Genomic DNA, 20,240 nt, shown 5'->3' on the forward strand with positions numbered 1-20,240 from the left:
GTAGAGGCGAAACACGTGGTATCGTGCAACGCGAAGGAGGACGAAGGAGAAATTTTCGTTGCAGTGCTAACTGCACACACTGTAGTTGTAGCCGATCGCTGCTTACCAGTTCTAAGTTTCGCAATGAAAGCTTCGCGTAGCTTCTTTCCCTGCGGACACGTGTGAAGGCTGACACCGGGCACCGTTGCGTACGTCCTGCACTGCGGCACCGAGCAGTGTCTTACCATATAAGACGACTTCAGAGGCAGCGACTCCATATAGTGCTTTCAAGTGTTGTCAGCGCACACCAGAAATTTTCAGAAATTTTGCGTTAATCAAATCAGTACTAGGACTTCGTGACTTAATTCAGACATTTAAGTACATTTTCGACCGAAGTTGTTCGATGATAATAAAATCCATAGCTGCGTAATTGTAACACTCAGGAGTTGGAAGCACAGGATCAGAACATGCAACAAAGATGTTACAGAACGCCGAATCAGGACATGTATTCATCGAATGTTCTTGCGGCACTTTCACTGTAAAAATGAATTCTTCGGCGACTATACTGCGGCGTGCCTGCATAGCCGACACAATCGGCCGTTGACTCAATTTGCTGTGCGATAGGCACAATTACTTCTATGCTAAGGGTCAAACATAAAACAATGAATTCAGAGCCCTTCCACTGCTGTGAAGGTGGGAGCCAGCGAAGCTGTGACTATGGTGGGTCTGGTATAGTGAATATTGCTATATTGGATTTATATATTATCATTATTGACTTTATTGAACTGAGCGAATTAATAAAGATGCATACTCAAAGGTCCCTGTGTTTCTCTTGCTCATGACGCATATCTCATCAAAGGCGGTCGACGGCGATCTCGAGATGAAATACTGTAGTGCATAAGTAACCCCGTTGTTTCGAAAGTACGAAAATGGCATGACGTTCGTTTGTTGATTAAACGAGTGTTCTTGTCTTTGAGCCAAATTGTTCACGTCATTCTGCCACGTCGGCGAAATCATACACTTTTATGTTTACTTTTAACGTCGACTTCGTGAAAGTGAAGATACCGAGAGCGACGCATCATCTGTTTTCGTTGAACAACGTGTCCAAGCGTACACATTTTTTATTTTCCTGACGGCGCGCACTTGAACAAGTGCCGCGGACTCCTTCCCCAAGACAGGCTTTCCGACAGCGCTGCTCGGGAGTTGTGCTGTCTTATCAGTACTTGCTGTGACGCGAAGGCTTCCGTGCCAGGCCGGATGGACGCCGGCGATAGCGTGCACAGCAGTTCCGTCGCGCAGACTATACGTCATCGAGTCTCACACAATGGCCGCCAGTGGCTCGGCTGGGTTAGCCGAGTGGACGAGCTTAGCGCCGCCGCGGGAATAGCAGTGTCGCACCGTGGCCTGTCACACTGCGACGTACGTATACTTCTCGTTTCATTCTGTCGACTTGCATCTCGCTAATGCATCTCGCTTGTGCGCGCAGCGCCTTTCCACGTTTGCGCGTAACGAAGAACGAGGAAGCCGACGTGTGCCGGACTGCGCGCTTTCACGTCCTTGCGAAAAGCGGGCGCTTTATTTATATACGGCCAACCGCAGCCGCGTAGCGGTACTCGCCTCCTCTTCACGTTGCTTTACGCATCACGCCAGCTGGTAGTCGATGCCATGATGTGGTTGAAAGACGGGGAACTGTCAATCATTGTCGTGGAGGCCAATCAAAAGAGCAATTTGTCTCACTTTATTTTCCATAAAAATCTAAAGAAAAAAAGTTGATAACCTAAATTTAATTGCAGTTCATGAAAACCTGGTGAAAAGATGAATTAGTAAAGCTATAAATTCAGGTTTGGGGTCCGAGCTGCAAAAATCGTGTGTGCACTGGGCGCCTTATAAAATTTAATATTAAATGTCCACTGGACAAGTAGAATACGGCAATTCGCACTCGGTCGTTAGTTTGTGCTGACCAATGACCAAGTGAGATAATTGAAAGTTCGGGAGAAAGACATTGAACGTTACATCAAAGGCAATAAGAAGTTTGCGTAATGCAGTTCAGGGATTACTCGCTTGACCAAGCACCAAGCGCACCTAAAATCATGAGAACCATCATATCGCATCTGGCAAATCATCGTGGAAGGTGTAGATGCTATCCCGTTTTTATAGAAACAGTTATAGTTCTATAGCCGCTCACGAGAGGATCAGCTTAGAGGCGTTTCTTATTCGGGATAGGGTGAATGCGTGCACGTGTCTTCTATCTGCTATACATGATAAAGGGCGCTTGCATTTATCGATAGTACGCTGGTGTACCACGGGCTTTCGTTTATTCTTCTTTTTAGGTTTTTCGACGCTTGCCGCTATCGAGTCGCGATAAGCTGTCGTAATCATTGCAACACCACACATTGAGTTATTTTGCTTATGTTATCATTAAACTAAACCGCTCGTATGGATGCTGCATGTAACGTGGCGGCAAACCCCTTCCAGCGAACGAATAGCCTTAGGGGAAGAGAGAGAGCTATGGCAGAGAGGTTCGACATTGAATTTTTAATATTTTTAATATTTGAATTTTTTATATTTTGAATATTTAGCATTGAAGAATGGCGGATGCTAGAGAATACTAACGTATTTTGCAATTAATTGTAGTCATCAATTGTGGGATGTAGGAACCAGGGGGTGGCACACCGGACCCGTTCCTCCCCCCACCCCCCGAAATTCTTTTCTGCCATTAGATAGATAGCGCAAAATGACACTCGATCACACTTACCTGCCCGGACCCCACGTTGGATCAAGGGCGTGCCCCCCCCTCCCCTCCCCCCCGATCAAATTTCTGGCTACGCCAGGAACATACAGGATCAAAATGATAACGCAAAAATAATTCCACATCTTCAGTGGTCCCGAAATTATTGATAAAAACAATGCGTTTCGGCTGTTTACACGATATGTACAGCGCGGGCGAGACTTTATAGCTGCATTATAGGATATTCTTTTTCAACGGAGGAGAACATTGGCCTGATGAACGCAGTGCACATTAAAATCTAGAACTGCATGTGCCAATTAACGCCAGTAAGTGCACTGTAGTGTGAGATCATGTAGTGCTCGTATTCTGTGATGAGATTATGTGACGCCGCGAGAGTACAAATAAAGTCGCGCTAACGTCGATGCAGTGGTCGTATACAAACCGCTTTAGAACTAATAGAACACGTTTCGTTTCGAATTGCTTCACGGCATGTGGAATTGATATTAAGTTCGAATCTTCTTTTTTTTTTTCTCCATTCGCCGTCATTGGCGAACTGATGACGATGGCCACGCGTGATGATGGTGGTGGGGGTGGCGGTGGGGGCAAGCTTTATTAGGCGCGCTCCGCAGAAGGTCGCAGTCGCCGCAAGCTAATTTAAACAACAGCGGTGAAATACGCTTGACACTCGCGGGCACAGCAATCAGATAAGGCGGCTCTTGTCAAAAAACGAAACTGCCTGAAAGCTTCCCAGGATTGCGCAAGACGATGTAATGCCAAGTCTGTTGTCTGTTTCACATCAACACAAACCGCCGCGCTTGCACTGAATGCGACTGGCCGGAAGCATGAGCCCTTATCTGCAAGAGGCACTTCTTTCTCTCGCTGACACTCGCTTCTAAATCGGATGACGACGTATGCAGTCGGAAGCTGACGAAACGCCGTGATCCGATCGAGCACACGTGAACTCTGAAACATCCCATGCCAACAGGAAGCGGACTGAATTAAGAACTTTCCATTTTCAAAACAGCTGAATGAGGCAATCCTTGGAAGTGGCAAGTTATCGCATGCTCCCTATATGTTTTGAGCGCCAAGAGTTTACGGATGAATCTGTACAGTCAGGAAAAAAAAAATAAAATACGAACAAAGAATTACAAAGTGGAACAGCTAACTCGAGAGCACAACGTCGCATCGGTAGTCGGTAGTAACGCTGTCACAAAGGAATGCTGTCACAAAAGAAAGAAAGTTTGCAAGGCGAAATGACAGCGACATTAGGCGTACCGGCGAAACCAAAAGCGATCGCACGCGTTTTAGTGAACTTGTGGCCCTTAGTAAAGGTATTAGGAGGTGGGGGGAGATTCGTCACTAATAATAATATCTGGGGTTTAACGTCCCAAAACCACCATATAATTATGAGAGACGCCGTAGTGGAGGGCTCCGGAAATTTCGACCACCTGGGGTTCTTTAACGTGCACCTAAATCTAAGTACACGGGCCTCAAACATTTTCGCCTCCATCGAAAATGCAGCCGCCGCGGCCGGGATTCGATCCCGCGACCTTCGGGTCAGCAGTCGAGCGCCATAACCACTAGACCACCGTGGCGGGGCGAGATTCGTCACTAGACGGCATCACTGTATTTCACTCAGTTCTGTCACACGTGCATGAAAAGGTTTCCTTTCGCTCACCAAATGTCCTGTAAACATTTACCGGCGTCATGTGCATACATGATGTTTGATATATATGTCGAGAGAGAGAGAGAGAGGTGCGCAGCTCACTGTGCATCAGTTTCAGGAACTTAATTCTCCCAGTTTAATTTAGATACCCCTTAATGTTATCGTATCTGGTCCTTTACTCAGCAGGACACGTTGTGCAACGTAAAATTGATTTGTACCAACAGGTGACACGATGACGCAGAAGCAAAGGGGATGGGGTATTTAGTTTGTTCTGATCATAGGCGTGCGCAGGGTTCCCCTTCAGGGGGGGGGGGGGGGCGAAGGTTCATCTCAGTGCCCCGCCCCCCCCCCCCCCCCCCCTACGCCTATGGTTCTGATAACGCCCGTCGCGAGTATGCCACTGAGGCGGAAATTTGTTGTCGATGCTCAATTTTCTCAATATGGCCCGTCGCGGTAGTTTAGCAGGTATTTTCGTCCTAAAAACTAGGACCAGGACGAATTTTTCGGCAACTAAGAAGCTTTATTTCTGAGAAATCCGTATGAATTTCCTTGTGGCTTCGTGCTACAAATGAGTGGTTGTCAATTTCCCTTTCTTAGCAGGCATGGTGTCGCGCTGATGAGTTCGAGCGCGTGGTTTCGATTCCCGGAAACTGCGGCCGTATTTCTACGTGGGCGAAATGCAAAAGCACCCGTGCAGTTAGGTTTGGGTGCACATTGAAGGACCCCGGGTCGAAATGAATCCGGAGTCCCCAACTACGGCGTGCCTCATAATCACGTCTTGGTTTTCGCGCGTAAAACCCCGGAAATTATTGTACGGGACGTTCAACGCAACTAGAACCAAGGATTAAAAAAAAAAAAAAGTGGTTTACCGCAACTGAATGAAACCGACGACATATGATCTGCCGCCATGCAGTGCTCGTTACAGCACCTTTTATATTGAGCTTCATTAGTTAATTAACTAATATCAATTATGCAATTTTTTATAATTACTATAGGACCAATTGCATTTCGTTACGTTGTGGAAGGCATTCCAAAACGACCGATACAATTTTTTGTGGCAACGTACGTGCTTCGTGGGGATCTTTTCCGGCGTTTAAAAAAACCACGCGAAATACGAAATAAAACCACGCGACTGCGTTCATGCGCAATCGTACTGCAGCGCTTTCAACCGCGCTTCGAGCGAAAGAACTGCGCGCGCGGAATATCTACGGCTATAACGAACGAAAATCGCCGAAACAGTTCATACATCGAACATCGGGCAGCGTGAAATGCCCCAAGAAGTTGGCTTTCCCTCACAAGAGGTTGGCTTTTTTATAGAAAGGAACTTCCCTGCATGCATTTGGGAGTGTGAGCGGTGTGATTAGGAGGGCGGAACGAGTAGAAACTGCCATCACGTTCTTTCTCCCATGATTCCTCGTTATCGGCCCCGTCGTGCGCGGTCGCCGTTCACTTCTCCGCGATTCTCCGCTCTCCGCTTCCATTGCCGTGAAACAAAAGAACCCGCTGTTCTCCGCAAAAGTGGCGATAATCAACACAGTCGAACGTGGAGAAAGAAAGTCTGACGTCGCCGCGGAGTACAGTCATCCTAAGGAGCACGCTAAGTACTATATTGAAGAAAAAGGCCGAAATTCGGGTTAAGGCGGACTATAGGCTTCCGGCGCCCGACGAGTACGCACAGCTGCGTATGAAGATGTTTAGGCGCTGTTTACATTGATACCGTACTTTATCACGTTTAACCCGCCCCTGCATACAACCCTTACCCCCCAAATACAAATCGCGAAAAAAAAAACTAAAAAAAAGTTTCCCTAGTAACGCCGCGTGAACCCAACTTGCGCCCTGAAATTTGCATCGAAAATACGGTTACTGCTTTAAAAGCTTTATGTCGAATTATACAATATATCGAATTAATTTCCGTTTCTTTCGCGAGTTCGATATTTGCGGGTTTCACTGTATTCACTCGTTTCAATTTATTGTTGAATATTTTTATTTCTTAGGTGGTCGGTTCAGTTTGACATGAAAGTAACGTTCGCCTTAACATGTGATTCATTTGAACTAATTGAAATGCGTTATTCTTAATTCACAGTTAATCTAGAAAGAAAAAAAAAACACCCACGTACTAAAAGAACGAGAAGTACAGGCAGTACTACCAGAGAACATCTATAACCACCGGTACTACTCGCACCAGTGATCTCTGCATTGAGACTACAATGGCTGATGCCTCTATGTCGAGTACAACAGTCTAATACATTGTGATTGCTCCCGTTGCTGCTAAAAAATTAAAAAAAAGAGAGAGAGAGATAAGAAAGAAAGAAAGAAAGAAAGAAAGAAGAAAGAAAGAAAGAAAGAAAGAAAGAAAGAACTCTCGGGTCTCCGTCGCGACAACCGCGCGCAGTGGCCCTGCGTTGTACTGTGTGAAGATGCGGCCAGTGTAAAGTGTTGTGTGCTTGTATAGTTTGCCGAGGACCAGTCATATTGCTGTCGATAACGTCCGTTGTTTAGGAAGCACTCATAGAATTGTCAGGCGTTTCTTTCTATGCATTCTAGACTGCTTATCTTACAGAAGAGCGAAGCCTACCTAATTGGTATTATTGGTAGCACAGATCACTGACCAAGGTCGAAAATTCCGGCAGACCCCACGCATTGTGGGAAACGACTTCATGCGAAGCAGCCAGCGTGTACCTGCTTAGGCACGATTTTTTTTTTTTTTTGGCTTTGAGCCAAGTCTTACGAGGTGGATCGACATATTTGTTTAATTGAGTAGCTGTGTGCACATCGGTGAGCTTACCAGGCACGCTGACTACACTGGCGTGTAGTCCATTGTCCGACGTATCGTCGGCAGTCACGTTATAGCACAGATGTCGCTGTTATCCGTACGAAGTGTAAGCAGCGTTCGTTGGCGTATTCCTGCAGGGACGAGCTACGCTAGACTTCTAGAGTCACAATAGTACATATGTGAATTTTATTTCAGTGTTACGAAGCGGATAGCCAATACAGCTGCTACCACAATTCACGTTAGACAACTCACGTTAGGCAACCGTTGATGTAATGCAATTATTCACGGTCTGTACCGCGCGGTGGCTTCCTGAGGGTCGTTGCAGCACCTTCGTCAGAGTTTGTCTGCTATATTAAGATCGCCAGCTATAACAAACGGTATGTCTTTCTTTTGTTTAGCCCACGCAAAGTGTCTTATAAAGTTTCCAGCGTCTGTTTCGTTGTGCCTCAGTTGATATAGACTGCGAATCACCGATGGCGCGTACCCGCATACGATGGGCCATGGTAAACGGGTGTGCGCCACACGTGACTGGGGAATGGGTTTCATGACGTACGCGACAGGCATACCGTGTTATTCCTCTCATGGCCTGTCAGTCATGTTCGTCATACACTCATACACTCCTATGCCAATTTCGACATATGAAAGGTAGAGGAGGCCACCACGAGAGCACCCAGACGTAGGTGCTTAGATAGATAGATGGAAAGATAGAAAGGGCCACAGTGCCATTGATAATGCTTCGCATTCAAAAAAGAAAGCGACGTTTCTGCAACCTACGCACCGAACGCCAGAATGTTGCTCAAAAACATTTCGTTTCTATCACCAGGCCCATAATGTAAAAAAAAAGTTGTTCCGCATATGTGAAGAAAAAAACAAAAAAAAAAACCCAGAAACTTGTATTATGTGCAAGCAGGGTTCAGAGCGCGATACGAGGGAGTGAGTCGCAAACGTGAGGGTATATAGTAACTTGTACAGAATACGAATACACTTTATCATTTTCGTTCACCGACCATAGCGAGGCCTTTTATTCTGTTGACCACTCCAACAGCTCGGTTTAATCTAATTCCCGAACACTTCATAATTCTAATAAAAACGTTTACATGGGACAAGAAGCGCTTGGTAAGTGGTTTATTATTCATAAAGGGGTCAGGAAAGCATAATAATAATTGTCGGGGTCTAACGGCCCAAAACCACGATATGATTATGAGGGACGCCGTAGTGGAGGGCTCCGGAAATTTCGACCACCTCGGGTTCCTTAACCTGCATCTAAATCAAAGTGCACAGGCCTCAAGCATTTTCGCCTCCATCAAGGGGTCACGAAAGATCGTATTCTTTCTGCCTATTTACTTTATTTATACTGACAATAGTCAGAAAATGTGACTTTGGAAGACAAGGATGTATACGTGAAAACGGGAGGAACAGAAGTAACTAACTTTGGTGTGTAAGCGATAGCTTAAAAAACCCTCATTAAGAATCTAAAAGAAGAAAGCGAGAATGCTGGTCTTTTTCTAAACTTAATGGTTATGGTGCTCGACTGCTGACCCGAAGGTCGCGGGATCGATTCCCGGCCGTGGCGGCTGCATTTCAATGGAGGCGAAATGCTTGTGGCCCGGGTAGTTCGATTTAGGTGAAGTCCAGGTGGTTGAAATTTCCGGAGCCCACCGCCACTGCGTCCCTCATGATCATATCGCGGTTTTGGGGCGTAAAACCCGGACAATTATTATATCGTCTCGATGCGACAGAGATGCGTTGATTTCCCATTTAGGCTGAAATATCTGCGCAGGGATGAGGACCGCGGCGCATCTGGCCTGTGTCGTACTCATCGTGGCTCTCGGGCGGCGCCTATGCGCGCAGGTGGCCGAGTTGAGCTGCCCGCATCTCGACGGCTGCGCCTGCAAGAAGGTGCGCCGGGGCCTCCGGGTGCTGTGCAATGCCACCGTGAACGGAGACGTCTTGAGCGCGGACGTCTCCACGCTCAAAGGCTTCTCACTGGACTCGCTCATCTTGGACCACGTGAATCTCACAGTCATTCCCTCGCGGTACTTTGAGAACCTCACAACCAAGTCTCTGTCCGTGAGAAACACTCCCCTGCAGTTCACGGTGAACGACAGCTTCGAGGGAGCCAAGATCCTCTCGACGCTGCACATGGGACGCAACAATTTGAGTGAGATTCCGCGAGGTCTGGAGGCGCTGCCGACGCTAAAGATTCTGCTGCTGCCAGGCAACTGCATAACGGCCATCGAAAATTTCCCGCCGCTCGAGAACCTGACCGAGTTGGACCTATCGCGTAACTGCATCGAGAGGCTCGGGTCTAACGACCTGGAAGGGCTTGGTGGCCTGAAGAAACTGTGGTTGGGCAACAACCGCATACAGTTGATGTCGTATTCGTTCTTCAAGTACGCGAAGAATATAATGTTCATTGACTTACACAACAATTATCTCAAAAATGTCTACAGCGCCTTTCAAGGTCGTGAAGATCTTATGGTATGTACTATAATGCTAGTAGCTTGTCTTGCTCTCACACATCATTCGTATAACGTTTTTGCATATTTGCCGTATTATTGTAACACTCCTCAGGGTTCCGAGTTGAAGATGCAATTGGGCCCGAATTAAGCAAGATCAGGTGTTGTAAAAAAAACCAATCTGCTTGTTGGGATCAACGTTAAGTGAAACTTTCTTGAACTTTCGGTAAAGTTCTATGCAAAAAACTGATGCGCGCGAATTATGCGCATCCAAATCGCATATTGGAGTCAATGTTAAATGAAACATTCACCAAGCTGTTGAATGTTGCAAAGCTTAATTTAATCCGTGCAGTTATGTTTCTTTCTGATTCACAGCAATGTGTTTTCTCGTGCAGTGTTTACGCACATGCATCAATCGTACAGGTGGCAACTTTAATATCGCGTAATACTTATGTTCACACACGTCATTCGCAAGCTACATTTAAATGCAAAAACTACACTCAAATGCACAATATGAGACACCGGCGTAGAAATATCGTGAGGGCGAAGGCGACATTTAATCGATATCGATAATAGGGAGGAGAGGATTTATAACAAATAAACGTGTGAAGTATACGCATATGTAAGTACAGTGAACGTCAGAAGTTTAGAGACCACGAGACACAAGAAAAAGCTTAATATTCCCGCTGCTTCAGCAGGCAGCCTTGAATTTGCATGTCCGGCCTGTTATAAAACGCGCTGACATGCACTGTGCAGTCCAAACGAATACAGTCATAAATTGCTAGGAGATCCAAAGTTTTCCCAGGCATAGCGGTCTCTAAATTTTTGATGTCGCCTGTACGTGCAACGCTTCTGGTCACCTTGCGTCACAGTGGTACTTGTATATCTGGTGATTCAAAAATAAGGGCGGTCACATGCAAGAAAGAAAAAGGAAAAGAATACGCCGTTGAAAATCATACGTCAATCCTTTAGAAATCTGTGTGCCTTTAGTAGATTCATATAAGCTGACATTATATTTACAGATTTTTGTATGCTCATATTGTTCTTTAAAAACGCAGAAAACAGATAATAGGTGCGATCACTTGCATCACATGGTCGATAAAACACCGGAGCACCCGAGAAGACATACACAGATTTATTAAAGAATGGAGAATTCCACTTTGAATAGAAGAGAGCTCCACTTTGAAAGCAAATTTTCATGGCAACCGAGTTTTTAGCCTCAGTGTAGTGCTTGGCCTGCTATTGCATCTTCGATACCGTATTTAGCTTTAAGAGACACCATCAGAAGCGCAGGGTCATCGCAACTGCACGAATCATGCATGGTTCGTTCGCGTAAAACGTCTGATAGCGTTTCCGAACGGCTCTGTGTTAAACATTGTTATGTGTATCACGTTTAGACATGAGAGAGCCGGGTCTGCTATTTTGTTTACTATTTCTTTGCAGGAAATCATCTTGTCTAACAACAGCATCATTGGTATCGACCGGTTATGCTCGGGAAACACGCCTAAGCTCAAAATACTCCGCGCTAGCAATAACAATATCTCTTGGCTCTCCAAGATTGGTCCTCACAACATCGTAATCGAAACAATTGAACTTAGGAACTGCAATATAAGCGAACTGCGAAATGAAACGTTTAGCCAGCTGTCTGAGTTGAAGATGCTTGATCTCTCTTACAACGCCATCGAATACATTCCCGGCAACTACTTTCACAAGGAGTCGAAGCTCAAGTATTTTTTCATTGCTGCGAATAAACTCCACAGCATACAGAACACTTTCAAGGCGACACGCCGCATGGAAAAGCTAAACTTATCGATGAACCTCATTGAAGACATTGGGGATGCGTTTGTCAACATGCCGGCATTGAAAGTATTGACATTAAGGAACAACCGCATCCAATTCATTCTAGATGACACGTTCAAAAGTAACTCGAACATCGAACGCCTGGATCTGAGCGGCAATAAGCTCGAGTGGCTCGGAAAAGACTGCTTCCATCGTCTTTTTCGCCTCAGAGTGCTTCTAATGACCGGGACATCACTCGTGTCACTCAATGGTTCGCTCCATGGCCTGCCCTACTTGAAGTACCTCTTCATTCACGGCAACCGCCTGGCAAGGCTTACCGCTGCGGATTTTGACGGCAGCCGGCAGCTTTCTTTCATCTATGCGAACAGGAACAATATCACCAATGTGCGAGAAGCTTTCAAAGGTCTTTACGAATTGCAGACGCTCAGACTAGACGGAAACCGACTGAGATCCGTGCACAGGGACAGCTTCCCGCGTAAGCTCGACAAACTGAAGCGGCTGGTGTTGGATGGTGAGTTTTTTTACTTCTCTGTGTCCTGAATCGTGTGTGTCCTAGGGTGACTAGAAATAGCTTAAGCTTATCTTAACTTTAGAAATTAGAGCCTTATACGTTTTTTAGGCAAGCTCCTTATAGCATCACCTGGTCGGTCGTCGCTCCATGCGGCGTTCCCCCGCCGTCGCGTCTCCCGTATCATTCAATAGATGGCGCTGTCCCATAGAGATGCATGCAAACTGCAGTTGGGTGACGATATACTAGATGGCGCTGTCCTATAGAGATGTGGACATAACACCAAAGAAGCACTGCTGAAAGCCGTAGAAAAGTGCTTACAGGAGAGGGAAATACCAGACAGTTGGCGAAAAAGTAGAATGAACTTAATCTATAAAGGCAGGGGAGAAAAGGATAACATTAGCTCGTATAGACCGCTAACCATTACATCGGTGTTATACAGGTTGGCGATGAAGGCAGTAAAATTAAAAATAGAAGCGTGGGTAGAACAAAATGATATTTTGGGAGAACTTCAGAATGGATTTCGAATCGACAGGCGGTTAGACGATAATCTGTTTGTTCTTACCCAGTGTATAGAAATATCGAAAATAGAAAACAGGCCCTTATACGTAGCTTATCTAGATATCATCGGGGCGTATGACAACGTTAATCAGGAAATTTTGTGGGATATATTGAAAGAAGTGGGCATAGGGGACGACTGTATACAGCTTTTGAGGGAAATATACCGAGAAAATACAGTTTGTATAGAATGGGAAGGAATAAGTAGCAAGGACAGCGTTGAAATTAGCAAGGGGCTGAGACAGGGATGTCCTTTGTCCCCGCTGTTATTCATGCTGTACATGGTGAGGATGGAAAAAGCGCTAGAAGGTAGCAAAATTGGATTTAATTTGTCGCACAAACAGGTCGGCACGATGGTTGAGCAGAAGCTTCCAGGTCTATTTTATGCTGATGATATTGTCTTATTTGCGGACAGTCAAGATGATATACAGCGACTGGCAGATATATGCGGAAGGGAATGTGAGGCTCTAGGACTAGGATTTAGTGCAACAAAATGTGGATTGATGGTATTCAATGATCACGAAGACCATGCGGTCTTCATACAGGGCCAAAAAATACCGAGGGTAAGCGAGTACAAGTACCTCGGAGTATGGGTAAATGAGGGGGATAGATATATGGAGGTACAAGAGAAAGTATCGGTAGCAAAGGGAAAGAGGAATGCTGCAATTATGAAGCACAGAGCTTTATGGGGATACAATAGGTACGAGGTGCTTCGAGGGCTGTGGAAGAGTGTGATGGTCCCGGGGCTTACATTTGGGAACTCAGTGGTGTGCATGAAGTCAGAGGTACAATCAGGAATGGATGTAAATCAAATGACGGTGGGCCGCCTCGCGTTGGGCGCTCACGGGAAGACGACAAATGAGGCTGTAAAGGGAGATATGGGATGGACAGGCTTTGAAGTGAGGGAAGCTCAGAGCAAAATGAGATTCGAAGAGAGGCTGAGGAAAATGAAGAAGAGTAGATGGGCAGAGAAGGTTTTCAGGTATTTGTATAGAAAAAGCGTTGACACGCAGTGGAGAAAAAGAACTAGGAGGCTCACCAGTAAATATACGGCTAGCAGTGCGGGCGATATGGCAACAAGGAGCATTAAGCGGAAGGTCAGAGAGGCGGAGAGGACTTATTGGATGACAGCGATGGAAAGGAAGCCGGCTCTGAGTAACTACCGAAAGGGAAAAAAACGAAATAAGGAGGGAAAGGTTTTATGATAATTCAAGGGGAAGCGCTTTACTGTTTGAAGCAAGGTCGGGCTGCCTTAGAACGCGTAGTTATAAAGCGAGATTCAGTGACGAAGAACAATGTACATGCTGCGGGGGAACTAAGTAAACGATGGAACATGTACTGATTGAATGTGGCGATATTCACCCAGGTATACGTGTGGGCACGAGTCTACAGGAAGCCTTGGGTTTTAGGGACAACAATGGAAAGCTGAACACGTCCGCGATAGAAATAAGTAAGAGACGGTTGGAGTATTGGTGGCAGAAAGGTAGACATAAAGTACAAAAATAAATAATGGGGAAAAATAAGGTGATTCTGCCTTAAGAAGCAAAGAGATGGACCGTGAATTTATATTTTTTTTTGATATAATAACATAGATTTAATCAATGTGGATAAGGTATTAGGCCAACATAAAACAAGGAAGGTTTTTTTTTTCTTTTTTTTTCTTCGAGCCTGGTGGCAGACATGTCACCGCCCCGTTATAAAGGGGACGCTCATAGCATCCATCCATCCATGTGCAATATGTGTGCAAAAAAGAAAAAAGAAAAAAAAAGGAAAAAGAAGCAAGAAGAAAAAAGGAAAAAAGAAGAAAACAAGAAAAAAAGAGGAAAAAAGAAAAAATGGGGAAAAAAGAAGGAAAAAGAAAAAAAGTTAAAAAAGAAGAAAAAAAAGCAGCGGCACCCGGCACGCTAGATGGCGTGCAGTAATCAAAGCGGCGTATCGCTTTGATTACTGCTGGGCGAAACCACTGAACATTTCACGGTGTAACCATGATTGCTTCAGGAGCTTCGCCCAAGCTCTTCATCATTCACCCGTGGATATGCTGTAATTTTTTTTTTTAAACGCGTGGCCCTATAACATGTGCCTCATTTTATCTCTTATTTTTCTATGAACCTTTAGTTGTCAGTAAGCGCTAGTGTTGTTATCCTATCTATATCGCTGCTCGTTCTTTAGCGCTTCATTGTTTAGCGATAATCATGGGAATAATGTTGCTGCAGAATATGGTAGCTGTGGTGCACGCATTACACATATCGATATCCAGTTGCACCTTCGCATCGGACGCCAAAGAAGCAGTTCATGAAGCGAGCTTCATGAAGCGGACCACGTTCTTGATGAGTGGACGAAATTGTCTCTTGCGCAACATGTACCCATTCTTAAAGTTCTCCGTATGCCTCGCAATTGAGTTGGATTTCTGGCACTTTTACATCTGGTACATCTCGAGCTGACCCGTTTTTTATATCGCATGCGGAAGGTGCCGTTTCCTGAGTGCACTTATTGCGGCACCACTGGGGCTTTCGCAAAGGACATCCACATTGTTACGCATGCAGTTCTTGTTTATATCTACCGCAATAACGCAACGATAATTTCCTTTTGCCAGCGACATATTGTGTTTCATCTTGGTGCTCCTTTTTTTTTATCCCACTTTAGTACTCGATTACTTTTTCACACATCACTGACTTTATGCGCATATCGCTACGAAATCAGCTGTTAAACCATAAGTGGTGACTTACATGGCTTCACTTCTACCATGTCGTTACGGATTTTTATTACCTTTTTACCGCGAATTACGAATGCGTTGAGTTATTCGTCAATCGATCTATGCGTGCAGCCGGGGACGTCGCCAGAAATCTTTTTTTCGGTGGGGGGTGTTCAATCACCCTTTATGTGTGTATGCTCCTGTCTTTGTTTGTATGCGTGCGTGCATATATACACATGCAAAAGTAAAAAAAATTCGGACGGGGGGGGGGGGGGGAATTCGAACCCCCCAATCCCCCACTGGCTACGCCGGTGCGTGCAGCCATGAAAAATACTTATAAATTATGTGTTTCTGTACAGTTTCGTTATGATTATGTTACCTTGGTTATTCCGAAGTGAAATTTATCTATGTTGAATTTAAACGATAATGTGTTGTAATGACGTTGTCATATATACTTTAACGTGTACTGCCACATGGCATTTTTTATATACTACTTGTGTCAATTGCATCGCAGGAAACCGAAAGGGCATTCAGGCCGGCAGGCATTTTGTTTCAGCATTGTATCAAGAAATGAACGTAACGTCGAACTGTGAACTTAACATATCGAATGTTCCCTTACACCGTATTGCAAAAGATGTTGAAAAAGTTCGTAGCTAGATGCGAGGGCCGAGGAAATGCCTATATAGAGCTTGCCTATAAAAAAATTGATTTTCGTATGTAGTACGGATTCCTGTTATTACGGTAGTTTAGTTCCTATTAATACAGCTGCTGCTTTTACGGCATATAACTGAAAACTATAACTGATAGAAACTCGTATGATGCAGGGGCAGAAGCTGAATCACGTCAGACTAGACCGCGCCATGCTCGCATAATTTATTCATACTCCCTTCTATTAGTTATCTGACGCATAAACTGAAATGTATACCTACCACAGACCCAAGCTCATTATGGTCTGAGGATAAGAGTCGAATAGCATGCCACTTTCTTTCGGTGTTGTCTGCATCTGACATTATAGCAACATACAAATTTCTTTTGCAGGAAATCCCCTTCTCTGTGACTGTCAGCTCACGTGGCTTGTGACAAACGCCGCTTCTCTATCTGCAAAAGGTGATCCACTTTGCCACGGGCCTTACTGGAACCGAGGAGAGAAGCTGTTCGACTTATCCATAGAGAACCTCACTATGTGGTTCACCAACTGCAGCCAAGGCTGCGACTGCACCTGCTTTCAAGACACTCCGTTTTCTGCAGCCATTCTCGTCAACTGCTCTCGCAGAGGACTGAAGGAGCTTCCAGAAGAGTTCCCGTCGAAGACGCGCGTTCTTGATCTGAGCTGGAACCGCCTCAGAAAACTGAAGGACAGATTAGTTTACAAGACTCCATTCCTCACCTCACTGAACCTAGCCAATAACCTGCTTTCAGAGATCAAAACAGGAGTAATTCCTATTTCAACTAAACGGATAGACGTAAGCAACAACTCTTTACGTACCTTCCCTCTTGGTATGGTCTCCGAAAGGACTGTAGCGGCCATCTGGCTCTCGGGTAATCCTTGGGAGTGCAGCTGTCAAGACTACTCCTTCAGGCAATGGACCGAAGCGAACAGCTCTGTAGTAAGTGGGTAACTGACTACTTCGATTTTAGGTCTCATATTCGCACAAATATTAAACTCTCCTCTGTATTTCGTCTTCTTTCTGCTGCACATACTCAGATTCAGGACTACAACGAAACTGTCTGCGCTCAAGGACAAAACCAATATACATCCGGAAAGAAGTTCATGGACCTCGGAGAAAAAGACTTGTGCCCTTCACTAAAAGTATTCATCGTGCTGGCGTATGGAATTCCTCTCCTGGGTACGTTCGTATTTCTCATTCACATTCGTGACATATGATGTTTGGCATCGTTAAGCTGCAGTTATAGGATATGACTGAGAGCTTTAGTGAAGCTTTTGTTCGTAGTAAGTCCACGTCTCGTTGAGGTGGTCTTAGCTTAATCGATTTACGCGGACAAATTAGAATGCAAATTAAGATACCGCAGTTATACCCTCTGACGATTCCGGGCACAACTTGAACCATATCGGAGTTATTGATTATACGGATTTTGTGACTGTCTTGCTTTATTTGATTTAGCGAAATACATCTTAGCCATGACAGAGAAATGCCACGTGAGCTTATATATATATATATATATATATATATATATATATATATATATATATATATATATATATATACTACGCTCCCTTAAAGGGGCCCTGCAACACTTTTCGAGCATGCTCAAAAAGCGCTGCCGATCGGTAGTCGAGGCTCCCGAGAACACGCGAGCCAAATATTATAGCGATGCGCACGGCCTGGAATTTACAATAAATTCTCAAAGTCAGCTGAAAATCGCTCCCTCTTCTCTCGACAAATGATGTATTAGTCCGCAAAGTATGACGCGATTGTCGGCAGTTCCACCATTGGCTGATGTTATAATCATGATAACACCCTGATTATTACTTTCGTTGTTAATATTGAGTTCAATAAGTAGATAATATGTATGTTTATATTCTGTTATCGCGTTAAAAACACCGAACAAACATTAATATTAGCACTTCCGGTCTCACCGACAGCTCGTCTGCTCGTAGTTGCGTGGTTCCGTTTTCTTCGCCATGCGCAGTGCCGAAAACGTGAATATTTCTGTGCTTTTGACCATCGCCGGTTCCGTTGAGAGTGGCAGCCGTTCGAGTGTTGCCTCGTCAGCTGAGAACTGCATCGTCGGCACGTTCTCACGACCGACCGAGGCACGGGCGCAGCGTGTCTCCGATAACAGTGCTGGCGTCCGGTAATGGCGGCGCTTCGGGGTCGTTCTGCCAGTGCCGTCTTACGAGGCGGTGTATCGGAGTATGGGCCGAAACCGATCTCAGCTGTCATTCGTTCCAAACGAGCGCGCAGGTTTGCTTCCATGGTTGGCAGAGCGATGAAAACACTACGGCGTTCGAGGTGCACACCCAACATTACCAAACCGACGCGCAGTTTTCAAGCACGCGCGATATCGGCTCCGCTCGACGAGAGCGACGCAAGCCGACAGGAAGTGGCGGCACAGACCACGTGGTTTCGCCCAGACGTCAGAGAGAAAAAAATGAAGAAAAAAACTCCGCCGGCGCTCTTGGGCGGAGCCTCGCTCCTCTGCGCTGCCTCCCTGGACTCGCTGCCTAGCTTTCCGCGCGCTCGCAGCGTTGAGTTGAGGGAGAAAGCTGCGGAACGTGATCTCTATAATTTGGTAACACCACTTAGACTTGACGGATTCGAAAAATTTTTGCGGCATATGACTCGTGAAGAGTCATACGTCAATAATGAGAATATTCCAATATAACTAAGAAAGGTGTTGCAGGGCCCCTTTAAATACTGTGCGAACCATATGTGCTCTGTTCATTCTGACGAATGCTGGCCCACCAGTTGGAACGTTCATAAATCACATTTCGTGGGTGCATCCTTTTCTTCAATCATCTGTCGTACCGGAGACATGGATCTTCATACCGAGTATTATATGGCAATTTAATGGCTATTATCCTACAAACACGTAATTCTATACGACGTCGTCCCCCTTTCTTTTGTCCATTCCTTTCCCCTTTTTTTGTTGAGGAGATGAAGCACAAAAACTAAACAGAATACATTCCTAGCGTCTGCCCATGCAAGCGAAGCTTTCTTAGTCTTGGAGAACCGCGCACTGAAATACAACGCATGATATGTAGCATCACGCCGGTGCGAAGTGTGAGCACGAAAAAAACACTCTAGAAGGCAAATTTTATTTTTCATCTTCGTCGCTGTGTATGAAACTGCACTGATTCTTTCAGGTACTCGCCTATGTCATATACTCACCGTGTCACGAGAAGTCGACAGTGACTCAGCGTTTCTCAACGAAAATTAAGTAACAATCGTCACTTTGATATAATCTGACGAGAGAGATGTCTCTTCGTTTGTGCATTTCATTACGGCGTGATACAACGTGCAGGCCTCTTTACAGAAAACGCTGTCCATGGTTTCAGGTTGTTTCTCTCCTTCTTGTTCCTCAGCTGTCCAGATCTTCTGAGGGGGCGCCATTCGCAGCTGAAAGAAAGGGTCTTCTGCATTCTCTTTTATTTGCATCTGATGGCGTCAATTGACTCTTTCCGATAGGTTAGTAGTTCAGAGTACCTTTTTCCAACCATTTACGAAACTCAGCTGCTCTTGTTGCTGCATAAAGACCTCACAATTTCAGCGCGTTGATAGCTATATATTATGCGCATGCGCCATAAATCGCCTCAGAGAACTAAGAATTAGCTAAAAAATATCGCATAACCTATAGCCAGAAACCACTGTCTACTGGGGCTTATAAGATATTCACGCGTATTAAGAGTGATGAGTGCGTGTGCGGGTTGTGTGTTCCGAATTAGACGCTGTATAAGCCCATGTAAGACTTTGGCGTCAGCATGCACCTTCGCAGTGGATAGAGGTTAGATGCCAAAATGCTGGAGTGAAACCGAGAAAGCTTCGCTCGTAAAGTCAAGATTAGAAGCATTGATGATGACAGAAACACGTTCATATTGTGATATATATGTCGTGCCAGAAAGGCAATTTACCCTAAGAGGATAACCTGTTGGCCGCTTTTTCATGCCATTGTGTTGTCGGAAAAGTCTTCACGTGCTTGATGACGACCAAATAAAGACATTAATTGAATCTAACCATCGTTACACGAACCGAGAGATTGCAGAAACGTTGAACATATATCATTCAACTATTCACGATCGTCTGACGAAACTAGGATACATAAGCAAGCTGGATGTCTGGTTTCCACATGATCCCAAAGTTTATCTGACGGCACGGATAAACATATGCGACATGCTCCTTAAGAAAACGATGTTTTTTATGAAGCTATTAATAACTGGTTATAAGAAGTGGCTCTCGTACAACAATGTGGTACTGAAACGTTCATGGTCCCGAAGAGGTGATTCGCCTCAAAAGACATCGAAAGCACGCCTGCATGACAGAAAAGTTATGCTCTCCGTGTGGTGGGATTTTCAGGTTGTCATGTTTTTGAAATTTATTCTTAGGAACGAACAATT

The 20,240-nt window shown here is 45.1% G+C and overlaps 1 protein-coding gene across 1 annotated transcript in view; it reads left to right on the top strand.

The window, feature by feature from the left end:
- The first annotated feature begins 1,301 nt into the window (after positions 1-1,301).
- LOC119378906 (uncharacterized) overlaps positions 1,302-20,240 on the top strand; it is a 48,457-nt gene continuing 29,518 nt past the window's right edge. Inside the window, exons 1-5 of the mRNA XM_037647975.2 lie at positions 1,302-1,398; positions 8,927-9,627; positions 11,049-11,916; positions 16,202-16,770; positions 16,869-17,010. Coding sequence (XP_037503903.2) covers positions 8,929-9,627; positions 11,049-11,916; positions 16,202-16,770; positions 16,869-17,010 — 2,278 coding nt within the window. The 5' untranslated portion in view covers positions 1,302-1,398; positions 8,927-8,928. The remainder of the gene's footprint in view (positions 1,399-8,926; positions 9,628-11,048; positions 11,917-16,201; positions 16,771-16,868; positions 17,011-20,240) is intronic.

The sequence above is a fragment of the Rhipicephalus sanguineus genome, chromosome 1 (assembly GCF_013339695.2).
Source record: "Rhipicephalus sanguineus isolate Rsan-2018 chromosome 1, BIME_Rsan_1.4, whole genome shotgun sequence".
Taxonomy (NCBI): Eukaryota; Metazoa; Arthropoda; class Arachnida; order Ixodida; family Ixodidae; genus Rhipicephalus; species Rhipicephalus sanguineus.